Here is a 16,055-nt window from a genome sequence, read left to right as displayed (position 1 = left end):
TTATGTTGCAAAGAGCCTTCCAAACCACACTCCGAACTACCCCTTCTTGATTTTCAAACATGGGACGAAACCTAGACTACCCCACCTACCCTAACCCAGCATGAGGATGGGTTTCGATTTCCTAGACCTATTCCACCACTTTTATGTTAGAGTTTGATAGGTCATCACCTAGGGTTACACAGAATAGACAGTTGATAAATGTGTTTTATGTTTAATGCAGGGTGATGGCACGGACAAAATCTAGTTCAGCTGCTTTTTCGTCGAGGCCCTTCACCCAACATAGGATAGAGCTAAAGATGCAGGAGGCCTAGGAGCTAGAGTCAGATGCCTCAATGGGGGAGGGATCCTCCGACCATACTGCCCCTGCGCTTCTCCACCCCAACCTTGAGCCTAGTTCATCCCCGAACGATCATACCGGTGTCATCTACGACACCACCCGATTTTATAGCTTCAAGGCGGAGAGTTGGTACTCCCACTACTATGCTAGGTGGGGCATCATTGTAGAGAGGCAAGTCATGATGGATGACATTGCCAATCGGGCCCCGATCATCTGCAGTCTATTTTAGTTCCAGGGTTGGGAGCCCATGCTTCTTGACCACCAGCCGGCGGGAAAGGTACTAGTGTTGGAGTTCTACGTGAACATCCACCACAGGCGCTGTAACTCTTTCTGGACTTGGGTGTGAGAGACAGCCTTTGAGGTGACCCCAGACCTCATCATCAGCATTGTCAACACTCCTCGGGTGGTCGACTCGAAGTCCCCGTATACACCAGACACTAAGCCTCCTCGCTCTCTGCTGGTGGAGTGTTTTGCAAAGGGCGGCCCCACACGATGGAGCTGAAGGGCAATGAAGGATTCGCCCCGAGTGACCTAACAGACGAGGCCCACCTTGCCTACAAGATCATCATTACTTGAATCTTCCCAGTTAATAGCCTCGCCTCCATCATCTGGGATAGGGCCCTCTGCTTGTATGTCGTGTTGACTAAAGTGCCGATTGACTTTGGATCCCTCGCCTACTCCATTATGAAGGACGGCAAATTAGGGGACGCACCTGCCATATGGGGCCCTTGTTATAAGACTGATCGAGCATGTTGAGGTATCTATTGATGGATGCCACACCATAACATCCAGGGGACCCTTCTCCTCCCGGTTCTTCAATGCGAGCGGGTCACATTTATGGGCATCGGCTGAGGCACCTCAACTACCACAAGCTCAGTAGCCGCCAGCTGGGAGACACTCGGCGGATGGAGCTTCATCCTCCCTATCTGGTGCCACTGGCCACCCTCCAGATTTGAGCCAGCAGATGGTCAAGATGTAGGTAGTGATAAGTGTCGAATGTTGCACATTCAAACTCCTTAACTTGCATATGTTAATTCCTTACCATTGTTATTTGTTTGATTTTGTGTTGTTTTATTGTTTTTCGGTTTTTAATAAAGATGCAAGAAATTCCATTGATTTTGGGCTTAAAGCACATTAATGTGGTTAAGCCTAACCAATCATAATAAATGACCTATATGATATGGTTAAGTTTAATCAAATTAAGGAAATGATTAAATCGGAATTTCTCTATTTAGAGTTAAAATCATATTAGATTCAAATTTGTATTCTACACACGTCTCAGTATTTTGACCATAACTTTCCGCTTAAGTATCAGATTGAGGTGAAAGTCATGCAAAAAGGTAATAAGTATCCATGTGAGTTTCTACTCACTTGAGTCGTACGGCGCTTCCTCAAAATCCTTTTGAGATTCCATAACTTCGAAATCCAAGAAAAGACTGCTCAACAGTTCTACACTTGAGCTAACACAAGCCCTAAACTTAAATACACTCAAAATAGACTTTTTGCCTAACCATCGAACATTCGGACAGTGAGGTTCGAATGTTTAGACAGAGAGGGTCGAACATTCGGTTCTGGGCAGAAATCTATTTCGAACCAAAAACCCACCAAATCGATTCTAGGCAAATCCTAGCGGCTTGGCTACCCCCTTAGTTTTTATAATTTTTTGTTTTTGTTTTTATAATTTTTTTAATAAAAAAATGAAAAGAAAATTATAAAAATATTTTTGTTTTATTGAAAAAAATTTAGGGTAATTTGTGTCTTTTTGTTGATCTTAAGGCAGACATTAACATGTTTTGGTAGTTTAAGGGGGAGAATTACACAAAGTAGACTGGGAGGGACATTGACAGTGAAGTGATAGTTCGAGTAGGGTATGTATACTTTTCCTAATATATATATATGAGTCAATTTAACAAACGAGTTGAGCTGAGTTTTATACGAGCATACATCGTTTAGTTTTGTAGTTCAAGAACAACTTGTTAAATAATTAGGTCGAGCTCGAGTCGGGCTTAACCGAGTCAAGCTTGAACATGTTCTTGAGTTGCTTTCTTCATTTATGGCCTTAATAATGATGAAGCCACTCTTCCCACCACTGCTATATTCTACCAACGACAGATATCGACCATGACAATTTGAGCCTCTCTGAGCGAAAGAAGCAATGTTGCCAACCCTTTAGAATTTCACAAATTCCTTCAATCCTCCTCCGCAAATTAAAGCTTCCATCGTCTCCGACAGCCATGCTACAACACGAGAGACATCCATGCTCCTTCGATGATTTTTAACACTGAACACCCTTCCTCTACCAAAAGCACATACATCTTGGCTTCCACCCAAAAACAAAAAAAAAAACAAAGCCTCGAATACCCCATCACACAACAACCAAAACTGGAAACGAGCTCGGGTGGCACACGCCAAATAGAAAGAGAGGTGCTAGTGGAACAAATAAAAATGGTCTTATGTCTACAAGAATTAGGAGTGGCAATTTGTGTTCGTGTTGAGTTCGGATCGTGTTAAAGCACATGTATAAATTATATAGGTAAACTCCAACTCTACTCATTTAATTAAACAGATCAAACCCTTTCACAGATTATATTGAAAATTGCCTGCCATTATATCGCATGTCGGGTTTAAGTCTTATCGAAACATAGATATAAGACTATATAGATCAATCCTAACCCGAACCATTTAATTAAACCGGTCAAACTTCTTAACCCTAACCTTTTAATTTCGCATTGAGTCCATATCAGATTTACGAGTTATGTCAAAAATTACCAATCTTAACGGGAACCAAACATGTCCCTCTTCGAAGAACAATTGACCACCCCAATAAATAGTAGACCACAAAGTGTCAGAGATAAAAATTAAAGAAAAAATAAATAAATTAAAAAAGATTACTTTGCTCATCCGAAATGAAATGGAGAAAAATCTTTTCCTCCTACCACTCAAATGAAATACAGCGGCTAGAATTTGTTTAGAGCACATGCATTACACCCCAACCCCTCCCATAGTCCCTCCCCCCCCAAAAAGAAAAAAAAAATAAATCAGAGCACATACATTCCATGTTAAAATGGTAAACAAGCATCCTGCCAGACTTGAATTCTATAAAAACATGAGAAACAAACAAAACAAAACTTTGCTCAGCCACAGTATTTAATGGAATATCATATCTTTTTCTTTCCACCCACTTGCTGAAATAAAATTTGGCAAAAGTTGCAGGCCACAATACATTGCTTTTCTTTTTCCTTACATTACATGTACAGTCGTCATAGACATGAATACAAAAGTAAAATTACTTGAACTTGTAATTGATTCTGCAAGGGTATCTGTTGACTTATCAGCAATTGGTCACAACCAAATTAATATTACAAAGAACTTTCCTGTACCTGATATTGCTAAAGAGATATTCTTTACAAAGTACGAGGATGTGAAAACTTCACAGATCAATGTTTACAAATAGTCAGATAGATCAGCTTGGTTCTCCAAATCCCATATAACCACTTTTCCGTCCAGCCCTGCGACATTGAGGCGTTAGGATTAACTAAAAAGGCCCTTTCCAAATAGGTAATGAGGATGACACATATGATTGAACAAGAATTTGGTTAAATGCTTTCTTTTACTTTCACAAACCTGAAGTGCTGAAGCGTGCTATTGTAGAGATATCAGGCCTCCTAAGCGGCAGAATACAACTACAGTTCCCAGATAATGTTGTGTCATGCATTCACCTCACAATAATTAAAAGGGCTACTCTATCGGGAAATTTAAAGAAACAAGTTTAACAGATGAGGAAACCAAAAAAGGTAGGAGCAATAAAATAGTATTGAAAGTAACCAAGTACTTGATGCAGTTCTCATGAATGCCTCCACGTGATCTTGAAGGTTCAACTGCATCATGGCTCACTCCATGCTTTGTTTGCCCACCATATAGTTTCCCAAATGCTTCAGAGAACTGGTAAAGAAAGACATCACAAAGACCATTATACTACAGAAGTCAACTATCCTATGGAATTTGGGAAAAATAAAATAACATAATCAATTTTAAATACATAAATAATTATGCAATTCTTTCCAGTTTCATACTATCGACATTGAGCCAGCTTTGAATAGTTCAAAAAATTCAATAGAAAACACGAAACAATAATTCTTCAGGAGAAGCAAAGAACAAAAAAGGGGTTTAGATGAAAATATGTAACAATTGGAATTGCTGGCGTAACTGCATTAGCCACTTATGCTTAGGCACAAGTAATAATGGGTGGGTTGGGGTAGGGTTGGGCGGGTCTAAGTTCAAATCTTAACAATTAATAGAGAAAAGGAAAAATTACGTGTAATGTAGCAGAAGGACAAAAACGCACGTCCAAGCCATTTTAAACTAAGAACATTACATCTTCTAGTTTGTTAGCTCGATAGTGCTGAAGCCAACATCATACATTTTCTTTTTAATATTTTCTGCTTCTCTTTTCAAGTGGTTGAAATGACTGAACACTTGACATCTTTAAAGAAGTTGCCACACATCTAGTCAAATTTTTTTTTGTTAATTCTCTTGTGACACAACATGATAGTTTTCTTAAAATAATTCATGGTTTATCATTACTTGGTCATACTTAACTTTAAAAATCTCAAATTAATATTATAGAAGTTATAATAATGCCAAAACACTTCCAGTATATGAAAAAAAAAAAAAAAAAAAAATTGTTTATTTGATGAGAGATGGAAGTCCATGGGCGGAGAGGGGGTTGGGGATGATATGCACATTGTAATGAAATCTAGCCCTTGCCCTGAACCCTCTTGATAGAAGCTGATAGTTTTAACATCAATGAGCTCGTCAATGTTCATAATAACCTGATGTTATGAATCGGCAAAAGGTATAATTTTACCTACTCCCATTAACAGCTTAAATGACATACAATTAACCATGCCCATACCTGTGAACCATATGTTGATCCTGAAGATGTCACTTTCCTTTCACCAAGGAATCGGATAAAGCTCCTAGGAATCCGAAAAGACAGGTATCACTTCACTATTTTTCTTGAAAGAAAATAAAGCCATAAATCAGTCGTGCCAACTGGTTTTTTTTTTTTTTTTTTTTTTTGGTACTAAAAAAAAAAAAAAAAAACTAAGTGTTTTTTTGTAGTCTCTATGTGATCGTACTAGATCCTACAATCATATCTTGAAGCCAATGGCCTTTGGGCCAAAATGGCTCTCCACCCCTAAATATGGGGTAGTGGATTAGCTCGGGCTCTCAAGTCCCATTGTCTGCCTGAGTAAAAGTTACCTAGTTAAAAAAGGAAAAACAATCACATCTTCAATCCATTAGTATTGGAAGCTTTTCTTTTCTTTACGGGGGTTGGGGGTGTTGTGTCTTACCCATTGTGTGACCCAGAGTCAACTTATAAAACACCCCCTCCCTCTAGATGATGTAAAAGAACAAAATTTGATTCACACGAATGGATAACATTTTAAAGTTTTTTTGCATACCATATTCCTCTATCGTCTGCAGCAAAAACCATTGGGCTGCAGTCAAATCCCACTCCTATGGCCATTCTCTCTGAAACAAATAAAACCTGAAAATTCGCAATATACCACAATTTCCATATTGAAATTCAGGTTAGTAGAGTTATGTGAACAAAATGATTATACTCAAGAAAGGTTAACAAGAAAGGATGCTGACCCACATCACGAAGAGGCAAATCACGGAATGCAACATTTTGAGCCAAAGGGGAAGGTCCAACATCGTCAACGAAGTAAATCATAGAATTATGACCTGTACAATATTACAAATGGTAGACATAAGGGAAAAAAACAGTCTCAATCATCTGGAATATAATGGATAGAATCAACCTCTTTTTAAGTTCATATAACTTTCTTTGAGACTGAATGCAGACAACAGATACCAAAAATAATGGATAGAAACAGATAAATTAGAAATTATCTGGCAGTACTAGCAATTTAAGAGCACAAAACATCTCTTTTTCAAATAAGAGAAAATTATTGATAAAGCACACCAAAGGGTAATAGCAGAAATTGTGAAGCAAATATCAACTTGAGTTCAGTTCCTATAAATGATAGCCAGATAAAGGCAATGAATAGAACAATTAAAATACTCAAGAGTGCCAATAGCTGGCAGTTAAGAATCCTGCTAGCCAATACACGCAGAGAAAAGATATTTCTGACCTACATAAGCTAAGGTATTGCCACTTGGAGACCACTTCACACCAAATGCCCAAGAAAATGAGAGATCAAGCTGAACAATTTGCTGTTTCACCAGAAGCAGGAAATAAGTAAGGCAACACTGTTGTCACTAGAAACAAATGCAGATTGTGTCAAGGAAAATATAATAGCCTGTTCTCCAGTCAATGACATACATGAGGTAAAATAATACTATGGTACTACAAACTAAACATGCATGAAAAGAAAAATAGTTCCTAGAGCGTGACTAGCATGGTTTCAAATGTCGGAAAAAATTAAAACTGGGAGCTGTTAGGTTTAGTATGTTATTTCATTTTTACAGGTAGTTTCTACCAACAATAGCACAAATATAAGTAACCCCCAGAAACAAATATTGATTCAATAGCTTTCCTTCAACATAATGAAACAAAACAAATTTTAATCCTACAAGGTCAAAGAATAGATCTTGAACCTCTCCAAATTTTGAGTCTGAAGTAGGGCCTGTTCTTGAATCCCTGGAACATTTCCATAGAGACAACAATAAATAATGTATTTGTACAAATCGTAACACAATTTGAGAAAATTCTAATGGCTGACAATGCTTTGCAAATTATATTTGACCTACTTTGTATCAACACCTTTTATAAAGGTGGAAAACACTCGGCATTTTCCATCTGTAGATGTCGTTGCAAGAAAAATCTGTAATTATAAGCACAAAACCAATACTCAGATTTGGTAAATGGCACATTGAAACGATGGGTATTTAGCATCAGCAACTAACAACTAATATCCAGAATACATTTTTACCCACTACCAAAGAGAGGATACAAACTTGTAAAATAATGCAGAAAAAAAATATAGAGAAAGAAATTATAGTCATGTGCTAGAAATAAAAATAAGTAAATAGTTGAATTTCTTGACAAACGTGCCCAAAAGAAGTTTAAAATTAGCTCAAATAATCATTGTTGATCGCTAGTAAGTAGTCGAAGCAAAGATATTTTTGATTTATAATAAGCATTGGCTCAAATCCCTATATGCATGGATGGCGGTGTATAATAGTCCTCACTTTCTGTTTTACGTTGGATTTTTGTTCTTTTTCTCCCATGGAGGATCGATCTATCATGTATACTCCCAATGTACACGGGTTGCACCCTTCAATGCTTTCTAATAAGATTGATTTACTTAAAAAAAAAAAAAAAAATCACTTTATAACCTTCAGCTGCTCCTTTAAAAATAAATTCCCTAATTCTATTTCAATTACTTTCTTTTTCAAAAGGATAATAAGGAACCTAACGAATGGAATTGTTAATTCAGTAAATGCAGAGATCATCGAAGCATAACATGGCAACACCACCCAAAGCTCTTCATCTCCAGCATTGCTTTGTATCCTTGTGTTATACAAACCTTTTGATGACTATGAAATTCTAAAAAAAAAAATTCACTCAAAAGAGGTGTTCAACAAAGTGCATAACACAACTCCAAGGCATAGCTCAATCGGTTAAGGACTGTACCACATGAAGCGGAGGTCATTAGTTCAAATCTCCTTCCCCCTTTGTGTGGATATGTCCAAAAAAAAAAAAAAAACACTTGACTGTAACATCCTTACAAACCTTAGACTTCTCCCCCTAATTACAATTATGTCACATGCTTGACTCCTCAGTTTGAAAGGCAAGACTCTAACTTGGCTAAAATTTAAGAGAGTACTGTTAGAAACCGCATTTTTATCCCATCACTATCCCACCCTACTGAAGTGGTAGTGCCAATCAACCCTTGATTTTTTTTTAGGATTGATCAAAGGGCTAATTGATACTACTACGTCAGCATGGTACGATAGTGATGGGATAAAAGTGTAGACTCTAGCATTACTCAATTTAAAATACATTCAGACATTCTAGTTTGCAAGGTTTGACCACACGTTGAGAATCCTTTGAATAAGAAACAAACAAGCAACTACTTTCAAAGTGTAAAAGAAATACATGAAAAATGTCATAAACTGAGAAATTACGCACATTATTGGGATGCCAAGCAACACCAGTCACAGAAGAATCATGTCTTTTCCTTATTAGTTTACTGACCCACCTGGATAACGGTATACCACACACAAATTAGCCACTGATGACATGCAACTTACAAGATAGTATAACTATGTTAAACCATTTTAACAGGTCTAACCAAAATTTATGCAGGGGAACTATGACCATTTGACCATTACAAGCACAATACTCAAAACAAGCATATTTACATAAAATCAAAGTCCACATGTTCTTTAAAATCAATACAAGTTCTTGATGTTAAATACTCTACAAAAAGTTTTAGAAAATACTCTACAAGTTCTTGATGCTTGCTTCACTGAAAGCATTTCTTTTGCTTCATGTAAACCCTTTAAAAGAAATAAAGAAAAAAAATTGAGAATAGTTTGACATATCATAATGATCATTCCTAGCATTTCTAATACAGTAATTGTCTGATAGATTCTGTACCAACATAAATCAAATCAGGCTCATGCTAGGTTATCTGAGATTGGCCAATCCCCAACCCAACCTGTTGTGAAGCAAACATTATTCAAACCAGGCTCAAAACTAAGTCTGGATGCTTCAGCTTAAGCACTATACTAGATAAACCTGGAAAAAAAAACTGAATTGATTGAATCCACCATGGTTAAAGCCCTAGAGAGAGCAATACATGAAACATAATAATGATAATAGTCCATCAGTAATTTCTTCATGTAAGGAGAACCCAAGCAAATATCAAGAATTCATAAGCAACTAAGTCGAAGCAAGTGAACAAAGAGTAAGGATACAATGGGCCAGTTACCAGTTATTTTCTTGCTCATAGTAGCATACACAAACAGTTTTAGCCCCACTCCCAACAGCAAACTTGTTTTCTGGGGTTAAAGAAAAAGGTGACTTCAGCAGTGTTATGCAATATTGCAAGATTGAAGCAAATTCTATAACTATAGTCACAGTTTCTAGGAGAGACTTGAAGGTGACCAACAAAATCATACAACTTCCAAAATATTAGAACAGACACATTTCAAAGTTTTCTGTTGCTGATTTTGACAAAGTAAAACAGCAGCAGGTCTATGCACATATAGATATGTTTTATGAAACATGTAAGTCCATTGCAAAACCATGAGTCGTATCAATCATAATAGTAGCAACCAATGCTTGCAATACCACAAACATTATATTACATGTCCTCTGGCATCAAACAATGACGCATGGACCTCAATTGTGTGTCTGAAGGCAGGTATATCCGCATATGTCCAGGAGCCAAATTAAGCTAACATTCAAATATTAGGACATGCAGACAGCTTTTCTTGATAAACTGTGACCAACATGAGGTAACAGGTTCAACCTATACGTTTCTTTTTCGAGTACTTTTTCTTTAGGTGTACGTATCTGCTAATATTATCCAACTCTGTGATTTCGGCCATGATATGTCTTTTGTCTTCACAAGTTATAAAATCCTGCTTCGGATAGTCCATATTTTCATAATTAACATGCCAGAAGAAGTTCACTGGAAATATTTTTAACCCTCAAAAGAGTTAAACTACGCAAATTATAAATCTAATACCCCGCCAACAATGTATCAAACGGATATATCTTAGGTCATAAGGCCAATCATTTTTATTCTCCCAAGTCTGGACACTTCATTCTAGTGGATTATGCTTATAATTTTTATCCTGAGGACCTAATGGTTTGAAAAAAGTCAATACACTACGAAATGTACAATAACCGGCAGAACTTAAATGGTAAGCTAATCAGTAATATAAAGGATCTAAGAACCAATGAAGAAATAAGGAGGAACAGAAGTACTACAATACCTTTTGGACTCCACTGGACACAAAGTGCAGCGCGGTTTAGCCTAAGAATAACAAGGGTTGGTACCCATTCTGATCCTTCAAGGTTCCACACATATCTAGAAACAGAGTTTAATAAATAACTAGTTAAATTGAATTTTTTTTTTATAAGTAGGGGGGAACAAATAAAAAAAAGTAAGACACATTATGTGTGTGCTTTAGAGAGAGAGAGAGAGAGAGGAAGAGGGAGAGAGCTCGAAGAGGGACTGATATGAAAACCTCTCCACCTAAATACAAATAACAAATATCTAAAACCATATAGGTTACTCACGAATTTCGATCATGAGATGCGGTAACTATCCTGTTTGACCTTGCACTCCAGTCTATCCCAGAAACAATTTGGTCATGCTGTTTCAGACAGAATGGAAAAAAAATTATGACATTATTCACACAATGTTTTCATCAAAATATTCTAAATGATAAAACCATGACAACAAAAAGATTCATCAATATGATGTTACTAAATATCAAAGATATTATAGATCAAAGAGAAGAAAGGGGCATGAAGTCCTTCCAGCACAGCAGAGACAATTTTACCACTATTAAAGGAAGAGGTAAATCAATAGGGTATCATTTTTCTATTTAACATTCTTCCACAATAAGACCAAGCGAGGCAAATGCTTTGTGTCTCCATCAGCAAAATGGTGCAACCAAAAAACTTTTTTTTTTATGTCAGGGAACCTCTCCAAGGCAGGGCCTTTCGGACTCACCCTTGCAGAGTACATCCCGATCCCGTGCACCGCACCCTTGGAAGTTTCCCTACACGGAACTGGTTAAAACGCTGAATTTTCACCAGGGGGTGTGACCCCAAAGGATTGTTTGCACTTATGAGGTGTTGAACCTTGGACCTTGAAGGGACAGTGCAACCAAAAAACATAAAACATCAACCTTGGCCATGAGGCCATGTGTTACGCTCAATTCAAGATGTAAACATCTTCTCCCCATACTTGATATAGTAGTAAAACAGAATAGCTGTCAACTCTTTGCAACGTAAATAATGTAAAAGTCTTTTCTACGGAGTGAAATTTTTTGAACAGAGTACCTTTTGAAGAACATGCACCTTTTCCCACTTGTCTTGCAACAATTTGTAGATATGAACTTCATTACTGTTGGGACAAAATGCAACCACTACACAAAAAATAAAAATAAAAATAACAATAATAAGAAACGAAATATATTACAGCACTGCAATATAGGACCAAAAAAAAAAAAAAAAATTAAGGCTAGAAAAATTCCAGTCCAAGGATTTAAATAAAAGTCATGGTATACTAAGGCCCTGGTACAAGTAAGTCTTTACAAAGTTTAAAAAATAAATAAATAAATAGCACCTGGAAAATAAATGGAACAAATAATAAAGTTGAAGCAAAAATAGCCAAATTCTTCCATGCTATCAAAAAACTCCTCTATTAAAATTCTGCCAACCAGCTTATGTAGCATTCAAAAAATTCAGCAAAAAGAAATATTTGCCGTTCTTTGCAAGGGTCAGAAACATATAAAGACCAAGGAAACACCTCATATGTATATACAGGATTTGATACAGCCCAGATTGCAAGTGGCTTCCTGAAGAACATTGAGCAGGGAGGAAAGCTTCCCGAGTGTCAACAGACGATTCTGCAGGAGACAGAGATCTCGTGTGACCCTCGCTCACTGATCGCTAGAGTGAGATTCCAGCACGACTTCCGTGCGAGATTCGCCCGACAAGTGTTCAAGCGAGATGTTACGGATGGCAAACAGAAAGTTTCAAGGGACAAATATTTCGCAGGATACTCGCACATCCTTGGCTCGAGCAAGATGCGTTTATTTTTAATAAATGATAGTTTGTAATTTTTCTTTCAAGGTTAAAGCCCTAACTCTATTTAAACACCACAAGGCCAGCTTGGTTGACCGGTTGTTGATTATTGTTCTTTGTTATTCGGTTTATCAATAAGAAACACTCTCGAGAGAGAGTCTTTCCTTATTTTCCTATAATTCCTAGAATTTTCCTAGGTTTTATAGAAGAGTTGTGAGTTTAATGTTTGCATATTCAACTTTCCACATACTATGTTGCATCAGTTGGTATCAGAGCTCAACTACTTTCCTACCATGGTACAAAGAGGATCAAGTGGAAGAAGACATGCAATTATTGGCGATGTGTATGAATGCAAGGAGGCAACAAGTGATTTTATTATTATTATTATTAGATGGGGGTGTTGGGGGAACCAATAGAAGATATTGTATCACAAACCCAATTGCAACTATATGAAGAATAGGTGGAAGACTTGTTTATGATAGAAACCCTACCATATTTTCTTCAACCGTCATTCAATTGCAGACAAGAATTGTGAATTAATTAAGGTAGTAGATTGTTGGTTAACCAAAACAAAAACAAAAAAGGACAACAACAAGAACAACTATGCGACAATGGCAGCTAGCCTCTTATGCTCCCTCTCCCTGTTCCTCATCAGTGCAAAAGTAGCTAGGGAAGCAAATCAGCATATGATTAATTATTTTCAAGAATTTTAACATACTGAACAAAGGTTCAGCGCTATACAGTTAGTCAAATTCTCTCAACCTAGGTAATTTTATAACATTGATTTACCATTCGGCACAACACTAGCACCATATCCATCATTTCCTATCCATCCTTATGCAAATAAAAACAAGACCAATATTTCTATCATAACTCATATTCAGAGATTTGAATATGTAAAGCCAAATACCCAAAATGCACAGTAAGTGCTACAAAATTATCCCTTGCAGACCAGACTAAAATGTCAGATCGTAACCCTGTTCGTTCCCAGTAACTAAATTGATGAAACTACAAAATAAATACCTGAATTAAGCCGTGTAGACTAATTTAACCAACCTAAAAAACTCTAAAACTTCGCAAATCTTCCCCACAATTTATCAGGAACCAAACAGAGCACCAGATTAAACAACAGACGATTGTCTAAATCCATCCATTCTCTGGGTGAAAACACCTCAATCGACAATCATCAACCAGAACCAACCATGGACAGTTAATCTAAATATGTCAGACTATAATGTAGTAGAATAATTCAAGCCAGCTAAGCCTCTCGCCTATTCACAATACGCTCCCACAATTGAACAGGAGCCCAAGAGTGCACAAATTAAGAATGGATCAGCGTCTAAATCCACGAACACAACAAAAACTATCAATTTTCTTGCTAAAAACAACTCAATCATCAAATTCCCCCTGTAAAATCGAAATGGATTGGATTCATGACCTGATTTTATTTTCCTACGTTTTCTCGGGAACCAAACAGAATGAAAAATAAATAATAAAAACAAAAATCAACGCAAGCAAAAGGAGTTGTAGTAAAAGAGAGAAGAGTAGTAGCATTTACTAGAGAGGTCGGGGCTCCAAGCATGGCATGTGATGCACTGAGCGAACTTGTGCACTGCGATCGCCGCCATTTTTATTTATTTCTCTTTTTTGATCTGATTTTGAAATTTGTACGGAACGGAAGTGAAGGTGTGGAGCTAAAGAAACGGGAAAATGCGAAGGGGGAGAGATCTGAGGAGCTTGAAATCAGATCCAGATGGAAAACGAGAGAGAAACAGCGAATTAAAAGTAGGGACATAGTAGTCCTTTTCATTATGCTAAAGACACGTGTTTAGCACGTGCTAATAGTTTGAGATTTTTTATTATAATTGTTTGTATCTCCTTTTCTCTTGTTTTTCTTTCTTTCTTTTTTTTCTTTTTTTTTTTTAAGTTCCATTTCTTTCTGTGTAAAATAATTTTTGAAAAATGTTTTCTATATTTTTCGATGTTTGGTATGATGAAAATAATAATCAACCAAAAATATTTATCGTTTAACGAAAATTCTTCTTTTATTTTTAGAAAATTGATTCATTTTTTAAAATCATAAACCATTTTCAAAGTTTGATCATCTCATTCTTAAATCGACATATCCAATCAGGACCCAACCAAGATACTACCGAGACCTCCTCGAGACTTAGTTGAGACCTCATTCGGTAGGGGTGTAAAAAAATACTGGAAAACCGGTTGAGAAAAACCGTTAACTGGGGTACCTAGTTTCGGTTACCCATTTTTAAGGTTTTTAAATACCCGGTTATAACCGAGTATATAATAATAATAATAATATATTTTTAATTTTATATATATATATTTTTTAATTTAGTATATTTATTATTATTTTTTTACTCTAAGGTTCACAAAAATCATAAAATCACTTATATATTTTCGAATTTAGTATATTTATTAATATTTTTGAATTTTTTTTTTTAATGGGGCACAAAATAGTTAAATTAAGCCCAAAAGTTAGGCCAAATACTTACAATAAGCCCAAAAATTAGGCACAATACCTAAAATAAGCCCAAAATGCCAAAAAATAAATAAAAATAAAAAATTAGAAAACCTGTTACCCGGTTCGAATAACCGAGTACCAACTGGAATCGGCCGGTTATTGTATAACCAATTAACCAGGTACCTATTTCTGGGTCCCGGTTTTAGCTAATAACCGGGAAACCGGGATCGGGTTTACACTCCTACCATTCAGTTCAATTGAGACACGGTCGAGACCCTATAGGACTCCACCGGGACTCCATCGAGATTCCGCTTGGACTCGATCAAGATTCACAAGACCCAGGCCAAGTTACCACCAAGACTTGATGGGGGGGATTTTTGTAATTTAAAGTTTAATATGATTAAATGAAAAAAAAAAAATATATATATATATATTATTTTCCAAGAAAATATTTTCCGACGAACCTAATATTAATGAAAATGGCAATCAAACTATCCAAAATAAATAAATAATTAATTTTGCTCATTTTAGATTTTGAAAACGGGACAAAGTTTTCCTCCAAATTAAGTTGAAAGAATTTCTTTCAACCTAATCTATAAAAGTGACATGTGTCCCTTGAACATTGACTTAAACTGCGTTGGACAATGTTCAAGGGACACATATCACTTTTATAAACTAAGTTTAAGGAAATTCATTTAACCTAATTTGGAGGAAAACTTTGTCCTCGAAAACGGGCAATACTTTTAAATTTTATAATAGGAACCTTTTTTAAAAAAAACTTTTTTTCCTTCTATTTTAATGAATTCTCACCAAAGTTTTCGATAAAAATAAGGGCTAAATACCTTATTCCTTTGTGGTTTAACTTCTTTATTTAGGGTTTACTTTTTATCACATGAGATACATATAGTTTACATAAAAACGAAGATGGTACTTGTCTTAGTTTGGTCCAAAATTTGACAAAATGCCACATCATCACAAATAACAAATTGACACGTGTTTATTTAATTAATTAAATAATAATAATTTTTAAAAAATTTAAAAATTATATTGAATTAATTCTTTTAAAAAAAAAAATTGGGGGAGGCTAGATGGCCCCACAAACTTTTTCTTTTAAGAAAAAAAAATAATTAAATATAATTTTTTAATGTTTTTAATTTTTTTTTAAAAAAAAAATATTATTTTTTAATTAATTACACCATGTCAATTTGTTATTGGTGCTGACGTGGCGTTCCGTCAAATTTTAGATAGAATTTAGATTGAGGTACCATCTCCATCTTTAGGCAAAGAGGGATACCTTCTGTGATAAAAAATAAATCATATGGCGCAAAAAATAAAGAAGTTAAACCATATGGGGAATAAGGTATTTAACCCAAAAAATAAAGTAAAAAGGGAAAAAAAAATGTTTTTTTGTTGTAAAATCAAAGAAA

The 16,055-nt window shown here is 35.9% G+C and overlaps 1 protein-coding gene across 2 annotated transcripts; it reads right to left on the bottom strand.

Moving 5' to 3' along the window:
- Positions 1 to 3,489: 3,489 nt before the first annotated feature.
- On the bottom strand, positions 3,490 to 13,905 carry LOC132183305 (actin-related protein 2/3 complex subunit 1A-like). Of its 2 annotated transcripts, XM_059596711.1 has the most exons (15): positions 13,705 to 13,905; positions 11,400 to 11,485; positions 10,629 to 10,705; positions 10,322 to 10,416; positions 9,310 to 9,379; positions 8,505 to 8,574; positions 7,121 to 7,194; positions 6,968 to 7,010; positions 6,502 to 6,583; positions 6,003 to 6,091; positions 5,806 to 5,891; positions 5,253 to 5,316; positions 4,170 to 4,279; positions 3,962 to 4,020; positions 3,490 to 3,846 (listed from the first exon to the last, which is right to left on the bottom strand). In XM_059596711.1, the coding sequence occupies exons 1-15, from the start codon at positions 13,772 to 13,774 to the stop codon at positions 3,782 to 3,784; spliced, it is 1,140 nt and encodes a 379-aa protein (XP_059452694.1). In that variant the 5' UTR covers positions 13,775 to 13,905; the 3' UTR covers positions 3,490 to 3,781. The 2 variants fall into 2 exon arrangements, with proteins under 2 accessions (XP_059452694.1, XP_059452695.1); XM_059596712.1 differs by lacking the exon at positions 3,490 to 3,846 and having other exon boundaries at positions 3,963 to 4,020; positions 4,163 to 4,279.
- Positions 13,906 to 16,055: the final 2,150 nt, after the last annotated feature.

The sequence above is a fragment of the Corylus avellana genome, chromosome ca5, assembly GCF_901000735.1.
Source record: "Corylus avellana chromosome ca5, CavTom2PMs-1.0".
NCBI classification, from domain to species: Eukaryota; Viridiplantae; Streptophyta; class Magnoliopsida; order Fagales; family Betulaceae; genus Corylus; species Corylus avellana.
Note: the sequence above shows the minus strand (reverse complement) of the source record. Positions and strands in the feature narration are given on the sequence as shown.

Coding starts and splice junctions, on each gene's coding strand:
- LOC132183305 (XM_059596711.1), bottom strand. CDS start 13,774: ATGGCGGCGATCGCAGTGCACAAGTTCGCTCAGTGCATCACATGCCAT. Junction 6,584..6,967: donor CAGACTCAAAATTTGGAGAG/GTTCAAGATCTA, acceptor CTGGTGAAACAG/CAAATTGTTCAGCTTGATCT. Junction 4,021..4,169: donor ATTCATGAGAACTGCATCAA/GTACTTGGTTAC, acceptor TGGGAACTGTAG/TTGTATTCTGCCGCTTAGGA.